The 17,217-nt window shown below is 44.9% G+C and overlaps 2 protein-coding genes across 5 annotated transcripts in view; both read right to left on the bottom strand.

Annotated features, from left to right (window-relative positions):
* Positions 1-4,002: 4,002 nt before the first annotated feature.
* On the bottom strand, positions 4,003-6,879 carry PIN4 (peptidylprolyl cis/trans isomerase, NIMA-interacting 4). 2 transcript variants are annotated; one of them, XM_033138099.1, is made up of 4 exons: positions 6,761-6,879; positions 5,744-5,817; positions 5,077-5,196; positions 4,003-4,182 (listed from the first exon to the last, which is right to left on the bottom strand). In XM_033138099.1, exons 1-4 carry the CDS (start codon positions 6,798-6,800, stop codon positions 4,024-4,026), a joined length of 393 nt encoding a protein of 130 aa, XP_032993990.1. In that variant the 5' UTR covers positions 6,801-6,879; the 3' UTR covers positions 4,003-4,023. The 2 variants fall into 2 exon arrangements, with proteins under 2 accessions (XP_032993990.1, XP_032993991.1); XM_033138100.1 differs by lacking the exon at positions 5,744-5,817 and having other exon boundaries at positions 6,761-6,874.
* A 3,864-nt stretch (positions 6,880-10,743) lies between these two features.
* The window catches only part of ENOX2 (ecto-NOX disulfide-thiol exchanger 2), a 40,324-nt gene continuing 33,850 nt past the window's right edge, over positions 10,744-17,217 (bottom strand). For all 3 annotated transcript variants that reach the window (XM_033137227.1, XM_033137226.1, XM_033137228.1), the window contains exons 13-15: positions 14,738-14,846; positions 13,712-13,797; positions 10,744-11,729 (exon numbers count right to left, since the gene is read on the bottom strand). In XM_033137227.1, the coding sequence (XP_032993118.1) occupies positions 11,595-11,729; positions 13,712-13,797; positions 14,738-14,846 (330 nt within the window). In that variant the 3' untranslated portion in view covers positions 10,744-11,594. The remainder of the gene's footprint in view (positions 11,730-13,711; positions 13,798-14,737; positions 14,847-17,217) is intronic.

The following is a 17,217-nucleotide window of genomic DNA, read 5'->3' as shown; positions in this document are numbered from 1 at the left end:
TGTCTATCAAGATACCTGATGATGCTTGCTGATTAGTCTTTTCCTGGCCAGCCTGGGCCTTTCTTTAGGAGTGGCAAATGCCTTGGTTCTTGAATCCATTGTCACACCTACCTTTTTATTCATACACAGAATATGCTCTTTTGGCAGGTCTGCTCTGCTTTTAACAAATACTTGCCAGACTGGTTTTGCAGAGGGTTGGCAAGAAGTTTATTGCCAGTCTGTTGGGAAATGTTTTATCGACAACTTCTTGCCCTCTGTACCATTTCAGCTCAGGTTTTACTGGTAAATATGATATTTCATCAATAAATTGGTGGATTCATTGAGAAAACAAGGTGAAGTGAAAGCATCCTCTGTAAAAAGACACATCTGGGTACAGTACGTACTTTGTTACCATTTTAACAGAGTTATATTGCACATGCCATTTACAGAAGGGTTCCTATTGCATTGCCTGCAGTTACACACAGGGGTTTGGGTCTTTTGTGGACACACGTATGTGTAGATGCACTTAATTTTAATATGTTGTTATTTTTCCATACCAAAACTATACAGACACACTTTAAAGACACCAAGTTTCTCTCTACAGCCCACTAAAACAGTGAAACACAACTGATCAGGAAGGTCACTTGGACCAGCACAACTGAGCGATTTGTACAAGAATGCAGTGGTTGTGGGGCCTAACCTGCTCCAGTACTTTTTATTGATTTTTTTTTATCATATACATATATATGCATAATATAGACATCACAGATTGTTCCAGAACTTGACTTCCAATTTTCCTTCTTCTGTCTTCTTTAAATAAAACTTTTACTTTTTGCATTGTCCTTATTTCATTCCCTTTCACATTCATTTTCCGTACTTTCACAATTTAATTTAGTGTTATATTATTTTCTAAATATACAGTTTCTTTCTTACATTTCAACTTCATTATAATCTCCACTTTATTTTACTTCACGCTACAAGGTCTATCTCAGTAATTCAGTATTCAACAAATCTTTTCAATATAATCCAAAAAAATCCCCATTCTTTTTCAAAAGTTTCATTGCCCAATTGTCTACCAGTAATTTTCCCCGTTAACCTAGCAATTTCCACATACTCCGTTATTTTTTGCTGCCATTGCTCCACTGCTGGGATTCGTTGTTGCTTCCAAAATTGTGCCAACAGCAGTCTCGCCCCCGTCGTTGCATATAAGAATAGTTTTTGGTCCGATTTCTTGACACCCTCCCCTACCATTCCTAACAAAAATGCCTCAGGCTTTATCTTAAATGTATACTTAAATATTTAGTTCGTTATAGATGTTTCCCCAAAAGATCTTAACTTTGTCACATGTCCACCATGCGTGAAAGCTGCCTTCTTTTACTCCACATTTCCAGCAGTTTCTATTACCTATTATAAACAAAATAAAATGAAAAATTCCTTCCAGTAGCACCTTAGAGACCAACTAAGTTTGTTCTTGGTATGAGCTTTCGTGTACATTTTTGCTAGTTTAACAGGAGTGAGGTGCCATCTATGCATCATTTTGTATACGTTGTCCTTTAACGTTATACATGCTGTAAATTTTATTCTGGTGTTCCATAATTTCAGCCACTTTTCATATTCAATATTGTAACCTACATGGTTGTGGGGCCTAACCATGGTGAACTCCTATATGCAAGTTACTTCCGTAAAAGGACATGATATTTTGCAATGCACATATCTAGTATGTTCTAACTGGAAGTATTTGCCTTCCTTTATTGCATGTGCAACTTCAAATCTGTTTTATTTGTGCTTGTCTGTGTATAAGCCACAAATTCAGAATCCATCTATCAAAAGGAGGGAGAGCGCCTTCCTCAATTTGAGAATCACTTAGGACAGTTCCTGTGGTTCTCAGATTTCTGCATAACAGAGGCACACTCAGGCATTCAACCCTGAACCAAGAAACTAATTTGTGCAACTGGCACCTGCAGAGATCTGCAGGTGCACACTGATGTGCTTTTGTCCTGCAGAACCATTTGTATCTATTAATTACGCCTGCCCTGGCCCTTCTTCCCAGGTTCCTCATGAAGCTGCTGGGTTCACCACCATGCATTTATGTGAAGCCTTGCACAACCCTGCGGAAACAGCTGCAATGTACTTTGCATTTTGGAAAACAAGTCCAGACATCCAGTTCCAACATCTCTCCTAGCATGTAAGCTGTAAAGCATTTCCTTCCTTGGCTGTGTAGCTAAGACTGCCCAAGACTTGGACCTCTTACTTAGAAGTAGATCTCTTAGAACTACATGGGATGAGCTTTCAAATAAAGATGCTGAAAAGTGGACCCCTCTCTGGAGATAAACCTGGCCGTTGTGTAATTAACCCATTTTGGGTTTTATGTTTGGAGGGAAGGGGAGAGGTGATTGTCAGTGTGGAGAGAGAATGGAACTGAATGGAAACCTAGTTTGTAAAAGCTCTTATAGCAAGGCTTGTAAGAGTTGTTGTGGCTGCTAAAATAAAGTTCGGACAATGGTCTAAAGCAGGGAGGGGTTTCTCAGGCCTGGGGACCAAATGCAGCCCTAGCCCTCTGGACTGTTCCCAGACCACACCACAGCTGTGTCAAACACTTCCCTGGCTCTGCTCTGCACTCTCAAGTTATGTCTGACATTTGTTTAAATCTAACAACACAAAGGAAAATATAGGGTGCTGTGCCTGGCTATAAACTCTGATCATTCTTTTTGCTAGCCAGCATAGATAGAAAGGGGTTTGCCTGTGTGCAGTAACTGGCCTATTGAAAAAAGGTAAAATTATAATCCATTATTCCAACCACATTTCCTTATGGCCATGCCTACCACTGACATCTGGCCCCCAGAAGAGAATGTGGTCCTTGGGCTGTAAAAGGTTCCTCAACCCTGGTCTAAGGGCATATGATGCAGCTTTGTTGCTGAAGCTAAGCAATTTAACCATATAAACTGCATGCCTGGGAACCATGCAGAAACTGCCTTTAGCATTTTGGAAGGGTGGGGTTTGGGGAAAAGTAAGTGACATCCACAGTGCTAGAGTGAAGGCTTTTTTGCATGCTTGAGATCCTAGGTTTTACTCCCTGACTTAAAAGATTTTGGACTTGATATTGAATCATTAATGGATGACAGCAGGTCATTCCCCTTCAATACCCTCAAAGAATTACAGGGGGCTAGCCCCTTACGCCCCATTTATCCCATCTGGGACCCCTCCTGAGGTGCCCTGAAGGCTGCTTGTCGTGTTTGCTGCAAAACAATAAAAATAAAACATAGCCCTTTTTTACCAGTCACGTGGGCCAGCTTTAAATAATTGCTGCTGTTGCTGCCACCTACCCAGGAAGAACAAACCACATAGAAGAACCCTGCTGGATCAGACTAATGGTTCATATCTAGCCCAGCTTCTTGTTTCCCATCATGACCAGTCAGATGTTTCTTCAGAAGTCCACAAACAAGGTATGAAGGAAACAGCCCTCTCCTGCTGGTGCTCCCCACAAACAGAGATATTCAGAGCCATGCTGCTTCTGATTCCGAAGGGAATGAGTATCAAGACTACATACACACCCTACATTTAAAGCACATGAATCCCCCCCAAGAATCCTGGGAACTATAGTTTAGCCACTGCAGAGCTACAATTTCCAGTGCACTTCACAAACTGCAGATTTTTTGGGGGGTAGGAGGGTGCTTTAAATGTCTGGTACACACAGAACCTAGCCACAGTAGCCACTTACAGCCTTATTGGCCTTGAATTTTAAAGCTGTCTAAACTAAAGGCCAAACTAAAAAGGAGGGAATGATGCACTTTCTCTACACCATGTATAATTTCATTAATGTTTATCATGTCCTTCCTTGGGTGTCTCCTTTCTACACAACCACCCTCAATGTTTCAGTTTTGATTCCCAATACACACACGGTTTCTCACCCCACCATGGTGTACACACACCAGCCTTGACACACCTAGTGAGGGTGTGTGAAAATCAATCTCCAATTTCTCACGCAACCATACCAAGGGATTAAATGAAAGGGAAGGACTTCCCAGCATCACAGAGGAACATTTTTTATTTACGCCCTTCAACCATTATGATGTGATAGCCAAACTTGGTTTTCACAGGAGGGTCTGTGTACACGGGCTTGTCCATACTGCTGACAGGCAAGGCGAAGGCTGCATCTTGGAAGGGTCCCACCATAGAGCCTCTGCTCATCCAGCCCAGATCTCCCTGGAAAAGAACAACAACAGGAGACTGTTAAAGCCCTATAGCAGGGCTGTTGGGCAAATTTCAGTACATTTAGTTTTTAGCAGAACTTCAGGGCCACCAACCAGAGCCAGATGCAAAGGGTAGCGTTGGGGACGTGGCTACTGTTCCCCATGAGCCCCCACATTGTGCTGACCTGTTTGTACATATATAAATCCACATCTGAGTTACTACACAACAGAGATTCTAACTGTCTAATTTAGAAAGGGAGGAGGGACATTGTTGAAGTGGCTGCTATAACAAAAGTGAGAGTGAGAAGCCCTCACCCGTCTGCTGTACATCATCCAGTGATCAACCAGGAGATCCAACCTCTCTTCTGCCCTTCCTTTCTATAAAAGGCACAAGCCCTTACAGCTGGACCTCAGTTCCCTCTCCAATATGCTATACCTTGCTTGCTATCTGCACATGCTACTAATTTGCTTTTCCTGTAGGTCAGGTTGCTAAGATAGTGTCAACATTTTGTTTAAGTTCGTTCTTCATTCCCTTTCGCTCTCACCTTTCCAAGCCTCCTCACCTCCTGTGTCCTCTTCTGTTGGGATTTCCACTGAAAGCTTTTGAGGCCAGAGACCTGTCTTTTTTAAAACTCATCTTACTTCTGCAAAGTGCTGTACACACAGATTTCATTTGGCTCCGCCTTTGTGTTTCTGCTGCAGCTAAGCTTCACTCTAGTCTTTTAAATCCAGATCTCAATTAGCTCAGTGTTTCCAAATCGTACAGCAGAACAGGCAGTGAAATAGCAAAAGCAAGACTATGGCACCTTGGCTGCCTCTTTCTCTCAAGTCCTCAGGGCAGCAAAGGAAAGGTGGCAACCACAGCAACAAGGTGGTCTATCAGCACAAAACAGAATGAGGCACATACCCCTTGTCTGGCTTTGTCCTCACTGTACTGAGAGGCTACTTCACTGAAGCGCAACCCAGCCTTGAGTTTTTCCAATGCCTCCAGGCATCTGCTATGCTTCTCACATAGAATATGCCTCACCTAAAAAAAAGCAAAATGCAGATTAGACATCACTCTGGCTGAAGGTTTTTTGTTGGGGGTCACCCAGAGTGGCTGAGGCAACCCAGTCAGACAGGCGGCATATAAATAATAAATTATTATGTATTATTATGTATTATTATTATGTATTATGTATTACGTATTATTATTATTAATATTATTATTATTCCTCAATAGGTAATGCAACCAATGACAGCTCTGGCATTTGACTGTAATTTAATGTGGTTTACAGTACCCCATCTCACTAGTTGTGCGTCCCATAGCATTGAGTCATTAGTGTAGGGGAGAGGTGTTGAACTCCAACTCTCATCAACCAGCCGTAGTCCAGCAACATCTAGAGGGCCACAGAATCCCCACCCTCCTTGTGCAGACTAATGTCAAGCTAGCTGTGCTGAGCGGCTAGAGATCAGGAAGCAAGTCACCCTCCCCAGTTTAGCTGAATTACACCGTGCATATGTTCTTGTCTCTTTCTTGTCTAAAATTGCACCGCAGGGACAACAACCAAGGTGAAATGACACAAAACACCCACCTTCACACTGCTGCCACCTCCTTTAGGGCCCTGGGCTTTCTTATCTGCAGCATCACTGCCAGAGGATGCTCCACCTATGAAAACACACAAGGTCAGAGGCAACAGTGAGACACCCTGGGTGCACTATGACACTTTCCTTCCATAGTGCCAAACCCACACCCTGTGCTTGGCTGTGTGTGTGCCCTGTGCAGCCAGACTCCAGGTTGCCAGTCTCACAGCAATGCACAGAAGCATGCTAGACTTAAGGTGCTATAAGGCAAAGGTTGCTCACCCTACTTGAACCCAGGCAGGATGTGAAAGCACACAGAAACACCACAATCACAGCATTGGGAACTTAATTACAATGACAGCTTTGTTCTTTCTCCATTCCCATTTTGCTTCACATTCTGCCTGAAGAAGCACAGAGAATATGAAAAATTTCTCCCTGTTTTGTAACACTGATAAAAAGTATCCCCTCACTTTGTTGCGACTTATGTGTATCCAAACCGCTGTTCTGTACCATCTGCAGCTAGGGAGGAGGGCTCATGCCTCTCCAAACGCAGTACAATGGACACCATTACTGACCCTGCTGACTGACTGGGGCCGATGGGAGTTGGGAGTCCAAGAGCATCTAGAGGACCACAGGATTACATATCCTTGATCTGGGATATGCTGTACCACAAACCGGTCTCTTCATGAGTCAAGGGGCTGGAAACCTATTTAGGCATCCCAGGCACGTGTGGACAACTACGTGTCTCGGAGATCTCTGCACGCCATTCTGGTGCTTAAATCTGCTTCAGGGCTGGTTTAAGATGTGCAGAACCTTCCAGAGAAGCGGGGGCGGGGAGCAGAGACTCTTAGGCTGTACTGTCCCTACTGGGAGAATAAGGCAGAGAAGACAAATCAGGATTCCTGGTGTCCCTGTTGTCAGCAACTGGCCGGGGAGAAGGAAACTAGGACTCCTGGGTTCTCTGGTTGCAGCTGGAATTCATCCCACCCACCTCATCCCTCCCCCATTCAGTGCCCCCCATTTCTCACCCTTTCCCCCTTTGCCTCCGCTTTTCCCTTTCGGAGGCATTTCCCCGGCTTCTTCCGCCCTCTCTGAAGTGCTGCGGCGTCGCTTTCCTCTGACGTCATGTCCCGCGACTCAACCGACCGGGCGCCCCTTCCCCTTTGCGAAAGCGGGCCAATTAGATGCCTGCGGGGCGGGGCTTCACAGCATCCGTCAAGCGTAGTTACAGAGTGGGGTGCGCGGAGGATTACTGCGAGGCAGACCCTACCCTGCATCGCTAACCTTCTGTAAAGACGGGTTTCAACCTTTCAGCAAAGCCATGATCACAGGCTTGTCGATAACCCCAGAGAAGTGTTGGTCTGCCATTGTTGTTGTTCAGTCGTTCAGTCGTGTCCGACTCTTCGTGACCCCATGGACCAGAGTACGCCAGGCACGCCTATCCTTCACTGCCTCTCGCAGTTTGGCCAAACTCATGTTAGTAGCTTCAAGAACACTGTCCAACCATCTCATCCTCTGTCGTCCCCTTCTCCTTGTGCCCTCCATCTTTCCCAACATCAGGGTCTTTTCTAGGGATTCTTCTCTTCTCATGAGGTGGCCAAAGTACTGGAGCCTCAACTTCAGGATCTGTCCTTCTAGTGAGTACTCAGGGTGGTCTGCCATAGTCGAAACAAAATAGGAAATTAATTCTTTCCAGTAGCACCTTAGAGACCAACTGAGTTTGTTCTTGGTATGAGCTTTCGTGGTATCTGAAGAAGTGTGCATGCACACGAAAGCTCATACCAAGAACAAACTCAGTTGGTCTCTAAGGTGCTACTGGAAAGAATTAATTTCCTATTTTGTTTCGCCCAGAGAAGTGTGTTTGCTGCGGGCTGGCAAACGGGAGACCGAGTGCTTTCCTTCTTCCACTAGACCACTGTGTTCTCTTATACTGGGTGCAGAGGATGGGACCGTCCTCCTTTGCTGGCCCCCGCACTCAGTCGCCTACATGCAAGAGAGCTGAAGATGGCATACGTGGTTCTCTCTTCTCCCATGTTATATCCACAAAAAGTTAGGTTGAGACGGTGGCTGGCCCTTGGTTCCCCATTGAGCTCTCTCACTGAGTGGGAATTTAAACCCTGGTCTCTCCCAGGTCTTCCCCAACATTCTTTACTTACACCATATTGGTTTGCACTGTGGTGTACTGAAGCAGATACACAAGGCTCGCTGCATTGTTGTAGGGTATGAATACTGTGTGCTAATATTTTCAATTATTTACTCACCACTTGAGTGGACTCTTCAGATTGGCATTGAAAGTGCACCCAAGGCTGAGCTGGGAGTTTCAATACAAGTCCAAAGATTACAGCTGAGAGACAAAAATACTTTGAAAACATTAAAGCAGAAAATAAAGGAGTTACTGCTCTTTCTTCCATCTCCACCACTTCAGGAGGCCCCAAGACATAGATTTTGGGGTCCAGTGAGTCTCAGCATCTCAAGTTTAAGTCTCAGAGTCATAAGATGGTCTCATGTTACTGTCTCTTTACCTTGGGTTGCTTGCTTCCAATCTTAGTCCTACTAAGAGCAGATCCATTGAAATTTATGAACATGACTAACTTAGATCCATTGATTTGAATGTTTGTTGTGAGAAGTTAGTTGGATAAAACAACTTGAATATAGTATTACATAGTATTATTATTTTAAAATACTACACAAACCCAGTAATCTTGAAAGAGAAAATACTATGCATGTTTCCCTAAACTTCCATTTTCATCCAGTGGAAAAACTGGATCCCTCCCACTATGAAGAGAACCAATACTTTCCCCTTCTCTATGTTCCATTTTCCTGGGCCTTCACATCTTTAATTCCAACCCTTTACTGTTGGGCTACAGCTCTGGGCCCTGTTTCAGTATCAGAAAGTATTTTAAGAACCTAGTACAGTAGTCCCATGACACTACTAGGTACTACCCCACAAAGAGTTTCAGACTTTAGAGTGCTGGATACTTGCCCACCCTAATGGCAATGCCAAACCAAAATATCAGATAAGGAAGATCATGTTATTATATGCTTGCCTATGTTACCTGGACCCTTAAAAACAATCTTCCACCTAGGGTAATCTAACATTACAGAGGGCAGTACAGTCAAGTCCACTTTAAAGATAAATAATTGAGAAAAAGCAGGGCCTTGAAGTTGCCCTTCAGCATCTAGACAGCATACCAATCAGGTGTACAGGTTACCTGGTCACTGTCTTCCTCAAATACTAAGATGAATTTATTTTTAATTTTTAAATTTGTATGTATGTATATAAATTAGCATATGCACACGTGTCCTTGGTTTTGTTTTTATGGTGATGTAGATATTCTGGCAATCTATAAGTGGACATCCAATGTTGCCTGCACATATATTATTCCCATCAGAGGCCCTGCTGCTCTGTGCCATTGTTGCTATCAGATGCAGAATGGGGCATTTTTTAATAGTCTCTAGTGCCATCCATACTTGCCTGCCTTTGGCAGAGCAGCTTATTTATTTGAAGAGGCATTTGATGTTTTGACTGACTGCTATGCATACAGAGTTAATGTACTGTTGCCACTTCTGATAATGCTTCTTGTTTAACAGTGATCATTTCAATATTCTAAACAGCTTGTTTTATGTTGTATCAGTTGGACTCCAGTAGCCACTTTAAACAGAAAAATTTTAATGCAGAAAACACATGGTAAAATATGAAAATGAATTTCACATGGCCTAGGAGAAGTTTCTATGGCCAATCTATTCTTACTGCCATCTTTTCCAGTGTAGACTTCAATAATCAGGGCACAGGGAACATAGGTTGACCGATGTACAGGCTACCTGCAAACCACCCTGTGATCTTCAGATGAAGGGTGGTATAGAAATTTCATAAATAAATGTTACAAGTGTGTGGGTGCCAGACTCCCCTAAATTCCTGGGTCCAGTAGTATCAGAATTTAATTAATGCTTAGTGTGTTGAAACTAGGTGCCAGACTCGCGTGTTCTAAAATCCACGGATCCAGTGAGTGTTAGAATGTAATTCAAGCTTGGGTGCTAAGACACTTCTAATCACTGGAATCAGCTAAGTGTCAAAAGCTAATTAAGTCAGACTAGTCTCATGTGTTGTTGTGACTGTCTAAGGTGATAAGTGATTAAGAAACAGAGGACCAGACAGAAAATGGGTGTGACCCTTCCCACAACAGATAAAGCCAGAGTTTTAAAAGTTAGAAACAATGTGAGCTAGACACATAGAGAGCATGATTAGACAGTCTTAGATCCAAGACTGTGGTTATGGAAGAAGCAAGACCTTTTGGGAGGTGCTGATGCTGTAAACCCATCCACCATAGGCTCAGGTTGTATGTATTTGTAAATAAACCCTATAGCCTAAAGACACCACAGTCTCCACTGTGCCTCATTTCCAAAAGGAAACACAAACCCTGGGTAAAGGACCTGGAACCCCCTGGAATCTTGCACCACTTGGGGATTGGAGGTGGCATGCAACAATAATAATAATAGCACCCAGCAGATTGTAGCAAAGATACCACACATGGAGGAGAGCCAATTGCTAAGAGTCAACCCTTAGCAATTTTGCAAAAGAATTCAGTGTTGCAGAATCAGCTTGATGAAAAGTCAGAAATCCATGATCAGAACCCCCCCCCCAATTTCTTCTAAATAGCTGTTAAAAGCAACTGTGGAGGTCCAAATTGAACTGGGATCGCAGTGCCAGGAGAGGGAAGAGACTGAACTTTTCTTCCACACTATTTTTTAAATCTGCATTGGCATCTTTAATTTGTATTTAATTAGTATTTTTTTAAAAAAATCTGTACAGGAATTGTTTTAAAGAAAATTTTATTCATTTACCACGTGATATTTGCACCCACCCCAGGGCAACATTGGTAGAAAGGGTGGGATATGAATTTAATAAGCAAACAATATAACCTCCACCCACTCAGGAGCTGTCATTTTCTCACCATGACAAATAGCAGCTTCCAGGGGAGAAAGGGAAGATTTAAATCAGGAAAGCAGAACAATGGAATGAATTTTTAATAGACTGTACTGTACCACTGCAGTCACATTCCAATCTCCTTTCTTCCACAAAATGGCTATTAAAATAAAATTTAAAGAGACAGCTGATCTGATCATGGGTCACCAATGTGTACAGACCTTTGCTAGGACAACAGTTCCCAAGTTTCAACACGTGGAATGTGCTCAAAGCAGCGAATGTAAGAACCCAGGGGAGGGTGGTCCATTAGGGCATATGGAGAACTGCCCCACAAAGCTCAGCCTGCTCTCAAACAGCTGCCACCTGCCTACCTTCTCACTTGCATTCAGAGGGTAGCACTGGCTGTCAGCTTCCTTCCCCTTAGTCTAAGTGTTGCCCTTTTAGAACTCAGCAGGGAGGAAGATGTGGACAAAATTAGTTGGCTCCAGCTGTCGTTGGCCCTGGCTTGACCAACCCTTGGCCTCCCAGTCTTCTCCTCCACCACACCCAATAGCCACCACTGGGAGCACCTCTGCATACACACCAACAATGGAGGTAATGCAAGTGAGAAACCCCAGAACTGGAACCAGCTGGGGGAAAAGCGCTGCTTTGGTCTTTCCACAATTTCCATAACCATTTGAGAACAGGTAGGTCCAAAATGGCTGATTCTGTCCAAATAAAAGTCATGAAACAGAGTAATCACAGCACTGAAATGAAATGAAATGTTAGATGGTTAGTTTCTAACAGAAATGTTAGGTCTCTCTGGCGGCTGTAAACTCAGCCAACAAACCATTTCTGTTGCAAAATGGCAACTATTTCTGCTTGCAATCTTTCTCTTTATTATCAATGATAGAAATCAGAAAAAAAAATCATGGTCCAAAGTCCTATTAGTTTCAAGTTCATGTGGCAGTTTTCAGTCCATCAAAGCCACAGAATTTCCACCTTTTTTCAAGGCTTGCTCCAACACCACTCATCTCCTGCTTGAAAGTATGCTGGAGTCGCATCATGAGGGCTTCCACTTCACTAGCACAAATCTAGAAAAGAAAAACAGCATGTAACTGAAAACAGTTCAAGACAAAAAACAATGGACAATCCTCTCAGTTCACCATGAAGTGTTAACATTTAACACCTTGGGTGAGGTGTCATTTCAGGGTATCCTGAACCAGATATGGCAGACACACAATCCTGCTAACTAACTTGGGTCACTCACTGTCCACTGTTTCTCTAGGGAGCTCTTGACTTCAGGGACCAGAAACACCACACCTACTACTGATGAACTGCACAGCCCAGTTTAAAAGATATGTGGGAATCAAAGAGCCCCCGAGCTTTCCAGGGGTTTATCTCTCCCCTCCCACCTTCCCCCCCCCCCCGCTCTTCAGTTTGCAATTCACTGGCTATAACAGGCATAGGCAAACTCGGCCCTCCAGATGTTTTGGGACTACAGCTCCCATCATCCCTAGCTAACAGGACCAGTGGTCAGGGATGATTGGAATTGTAGTCTCAAAACATCTGGAGGGCTGAGTTTTCCTATTCCTGGGCTAGAATATGTGGATAAAATCAGGAGGTTATTATTGAAGCACAATAGATTATGTGACCACAACACTTAAAATGCAGAGGTTGGGAATCTTTGGCCCTTCAGATGTTGCTGGCCTCCAACCCCCATCAATGCCAGCTAGTATGGCCAATGGTTGGAAATCAATGGGGGGGGGGTTGAGTCCAACATTATCAGGAGGGTCACGAGTTCTCTATCCCTGTGCTAAGTAATGGCTTATGTTGCAGCTACAGGTGGGTGGCAAGCCTGGGAGGTAGGGAAGACAGTCTGTTCTGCATGGGATTGCCCTCCCCTGGGTGTAATCCCAGATTCAACATTGTCCCTGGAGGTTCAAATGGCCTTGGTGCGTAGAGAGTGCCTATTTCCATCTCCAGTTGATTTGGAGCCATGCTCCCTTTTGGACAGAGATGATTTGGCCACTCTACACTGTGCTCTGGTAACTTCCAAAACTGACTACAGTGTTACCCTGGGTTACGCACGCGATAACCCAGGGTAACGTGCGTATCACACATTTTAAAAAAAACCCGGAAGTAGCGCGATTTGAGCACTTCGGCGCATGTGTGAAGTGCACAGAACGCTTCTGCGCATCCAGGGGTCGCGTGCGCTCCAGAAACACTTCCGGGTTGCGGGCGTCCACAACTCAAACGTCTGCAACACGGGGTGTGCGTAACCCGGGGAACTACTGTACTGCCTATTGCAATGCACTCTATGTGGTCCTGTCTTTGAAGGAAGACATGCAACACTGAATTGGTCCAAAATGCAGAAGCCAGTTTACTGGCTGGGGTTCCATTAAGAATTCACATACACCCCAGAACTAGTTAGTTGCCAGTTCATTTCCAGACCAAATTCAAGGTGCTCACATTTAGTGTTTGAAGTCCTAAATGGCTTAGGTCCCAAATAACTGAAAGACTGCCTCCTTCCACACAGATCCTCTTGGGTGTCAAGACTGGCAGAGGAGGGTGGGGGCACTTGGTAGTTCCTACATCCTCAGAGGTCTGGGGTGGAGGGCCCAAAAGAGGGCATTCTCAGTGGCAGCACCTAAGCTGTGGAATTCCCTGCCCATGGAGCGGCTTCTGGAACCTTATGTAGTTTTTGTCATATGCTGAAGAAACACTTCTTTACCCTTTGACACTAGACATATACTTTATATTTTAGAACCCACCTCTTGACTGTAATTTCTTTTAACTGAATATTTAATATTGTATTTTTAAATCACTGCAGCCTGCCCTTGGACCTCAAGGCGAAAGGCGAGCAAGAAATCAAATGATAATCATCATCTGCAGGCACTCCAAAATCCATGGGACAACTCCTTGGCTGGCAACAGCTTGGGCTTTTATTTATTAAATTTATATATCCCACCTTTCCTCCCAGTGGAGCCTAGGGAGACTTTTAATTGTGTCACAAGATGTCCCCCAGGGGCACAAACTTTACTTTGCTCATCAGACAAGAGGTGCAGGCACATACCTTGCTATCAAGGCGCTGGAGGTAGGAACAGATGTATTCAATACTCGCTCCAAAAGGGTGAACATGCAAGAAGGTTGAGATTATTCCTAGAGAAACAAAATTAATGGAGTTACGTCTGGGACTCAGATGCTTGCAGAGAACACATTTGTCTCTACTGTGAGCATTTCTGTACCTTTGGGGAAGAGCAGAAGCTGCCTTTCAGCTTTTCAAAATGTCATGGGAATGCCCAAGCAGCAGGTCATTAGTGAAGGAGCATGTCACCCTCCATATGTTTTTAGCCTTCTGCTCCCATCAGCAGCAGTCCAGCAACATCTGGAGATCCACAGGTTCTCCACTTCTAGTGCAGAGAGATTCCCACTGTGGGCTCCAACTTATTTGTTATAACATCAGGTGTTATGTATGTGGGCCTGACTCAGACCAGGCTGCATTAATGGTTATCAGACTGGGCTGCACTTCTGGTGGGTGGATCAAGCCCCTGATAAAAGCATCCAGTAGTACTTTTGAGCAGATGCACTTTTGTTATTGAGCTCTCAGAACCAATTTTGCTTGGTTGGCAAAATTATTCACAGCTTGGTGTGTTTTGGGAATTAACCAAGAGAAGGTGTGCCTGTTGATTAAAAAAATACTGACACTTAAACCTGTGTTTGCTTCAGGACTGCATCATCCATCCCACCCATTGGGAAAGTTTTTACTTTTATGGGGAAAGGCCAATTTGTTGTACAATAAAGATGCTTGGAGTGCATAATGAATTTAGGTTGTGCATATTGCAAAAGATAGTGAGCCTTCACAGCTGAGTTTATACAGGTGGCATATTTTGGGGAGAGGGAGGTGTAGCTTGGTGTTAAAGAGCACATGCTTTGCGAGCAAAAGGTCCCAGGTTCAAGGTCCCTGCCTGAAACCTTGAAAGGTTGCTGCCAGTCGATACTTAGGTAGATGGACCAATGATCCAATGGTGCCCAGAAGCCTCCTATGTTTCTGTGTGAAATGTATCCCGGCCTCAACAATACTGTGGCCAGTGATCCTTACCCACTAGCAAAGCTTCCCTTTCTGATTTGATAGGGCTGCCGTTGAGTCCTCTCTCAAGTGTGCTCTCCTTCTCCTGGCACACTGAGCAAGCTGGTGAAAAGTCGTTGGCCTGAAGGCAATTACAAATAATTACTTTCTAGCACTGATTTGTATCCTAGTAATCTGTCAATTAAGTCACCAGCTGCATCCTGCATATTGCACAGTAAGCATACTTTACAAACAGTAAAAATATTATAGAATGGGGATAGGATAAAGGAGCTGGAGAAAACACATTAGAAATTATTCCCAAATGCGTGCCCGCATGCGCGCACGCACACCCACCCCTGAATGGGCATTGACTTCTTCACTTACAATGGATTTTTATTTTTATTTTGCATGCTCACAATTAGTGTAATATTCTTCAGGAAAACACACAACTGCACCTCAGAGTCAGCCAACATTTGTTGTCGGCTAACAAATGTGAGCTTCTCTCTGCAAATGGAAACAGCAGGTGTGGGGATCTAGACTGAAGTAGGGGAATGCACCTTGCCCTCCCCACTATGGGCCTGATCCAGTCCCCCTCCCCCTCCTCCTGGCACAGTGGCTGTTTGTGAAAGAAAGAAAAAATCTTGCACTTAAGGCAAAACCTTTACATCACAGGTAGTTAGCCTCAAGATGGCTTTTAAAAGGAATTAGACTAATGCATAGACTGAATTAGCCCAAAGAAATCTAACCAAAAGAAGTAAAGTAGGTTGCAAGATTTTAATAATCATGGAAGATCTAGTAAATCAGACAAAGGGTGCAATTCCATAAACTCTGAGAACAGTAACTGTTACAAACCATGTAATCACCATGGTTGGAATTAAGCATCACATGTCATAGGGAGAAACTTCAGTTTCAGTGCAGAAATAGAAAGGGGGAAAAGGATGGTTTTGTGCCTCAAAGTCACCATTGTCACCATCTATATATATATAAATATAAAAGGTGTGTTTGTGACCAATCAATCTTCTCCGTAACCGCTTGACCAATTCCATTGAAATTTGGAAACAATGTTTCATGGCCATATGGGAGTGTTTGTGCGTGCTTACATTGTACAGATGGCACACCTTTCACAGGTAAAAACGTGATTTTGTGCAAAAAATGTAGTGCCCTCCAGTGGACGTCAAAGACCACACATCTCATTTTACTTCCACATCCCACCCACCCCGCCCCCTCCTCCTCCTACATCACCACCCTTCCGCTCCCCGGTGCTAAGTTGAGCAAGTCTGAGTCTGCAGCGGAATTTTACCGTCCCTGGCCCGGTTCCTTCTCCTCTTCCGCCCGCTGGCTCTGGCCCAGCTCCTGGCCTCAAGAGCAGGTGGCTCACGTGGCAACAGCACCGACTTCTCTCTCCAGCACCCCCCCCCCCACCCGGCTGAGATCAGCCCAGCTAAGAAAGCCATGTGGAGGCCGCTGCCGCCGCCGCCGCCGCCGCCCCACACGGTAAGCAGCAAAGGACAGACCCGCGCGGGACCAGGCTTCGGCCCCACCAACGTGCAGGCCCCGAGAAGGCCACAGCTAGCCTCGCCCTGGTTCCTTCTCCTCCTCTGCCCGCCCACTTGGCCCGGCTCGGCTCCTGGCCTCAAGAGCAGGTGGCTCAGGCGGCAGCAGCGCTGGCTTCTTTCTCGAGTGCCCTCCCCGCCGAGATCACCCCAGCTAAGAAAGGCCGCACGGAGGCCGCCGTCCCGCATGGTAAGCAGCACGGGACAGCCCTAGCTAGGCCCTTACCCCGCGCGGGACCAGACTTTGGCCCTGCCGATGTGCAGGCCCCGAGAAGGCCGCAGGTAAACCGCGGGCCTGGGCTCCGTCCTGTAGGAGTGGGCCGTGACGCCCTGCTCCGGGGCCTAGGTGGCCGCACCTCACCTTCCAGGAAGGGAAAAGGTGGCGGGGTGCCGCGAGACGCATGGGGACCAGGTCTAAGCCGCGGGGCTGAGGGGACAAGTGGGGCTGGGGCCAAGTTGGAGGGAGATGGTCTGCTAGGAAATAAGATGCCGGCAGAAAGGAAGGCTGAGTGAGAGTGCTGGACGCCATCTTGAATTACTTACATTGTTCAGATACACCTTTCACAGGTAAAAATGTGATTTTATCCAAGAAAAATATATCGCCCTCTTTGCCATTTTCCCATTTTTTTTTATATATAACTTTCCTTCTCCTTTCTCAGCTTCATCAATCTTTTAATACCTAAAACATAGGTCGTCGTACTCACGCAACAAAAGCAACACAACGTGTAATTACAAAACAAACTCAGGAACAACGTTCATCATGAAATGAACAACAAAGACAAAGAATGACTCAAATGCGTACCGAGGAAACACCAGATCAATGTGAAACCACACGTCAGGATTCACGCTTACAAACACAAGAAACACGTTTCCGACTTTCACACAATAAGACACAGCAACGCGTGGACAGGATCAGCTAGTTGTCTATATTATCTCAACAGGTTGGTTGAGGCTTATTCT

Source organism: Lacerta agilis, chromosome Z, assembly GCF_009819535.1.
Source record: "Lacerta agilis isolate rLacAgi1 chromosome Z, rLacAgi1.pri, whole genome shotgun sequence".
Taxonomy (NCBI): Eukaryota; Metazoa; Chordata; class Lepidosauria; order Squamata; family Lacertidae; genus Lacerta; species Lacerta agilis.
This window is presented reverse-complemented; position numbering and strand designations above follow the sequence as displayed.

What these genes read in the sequence shown, in the direction of transcription:
- PIN4 (XM_033138099.1), bottom strand. Translation starts at nt 6,800, where the DNA reads ATGCCTCCGAAAGGGAAAAGCGGAGGCAAAGGGGGAAAGG. An exon ending in CGGAGGCAAAGGGGGAAAGG is followed by an intron (nt 5,818 to 6,760) that starts GTGAGAAATGGG and finishes GTGTTTTCATAG; the next exon opens with GTGGAGCATCCTCTGGCAGT. An exon ending in AGGACAAAGCCAGACAAGGG is followed by an intron (nt 4,183 to 5,076) that starts GTATGTGCCTCA and finishes GTTCTTTTCCAG; the next exon opens with GGAGATCTGGGCTGGATGAG.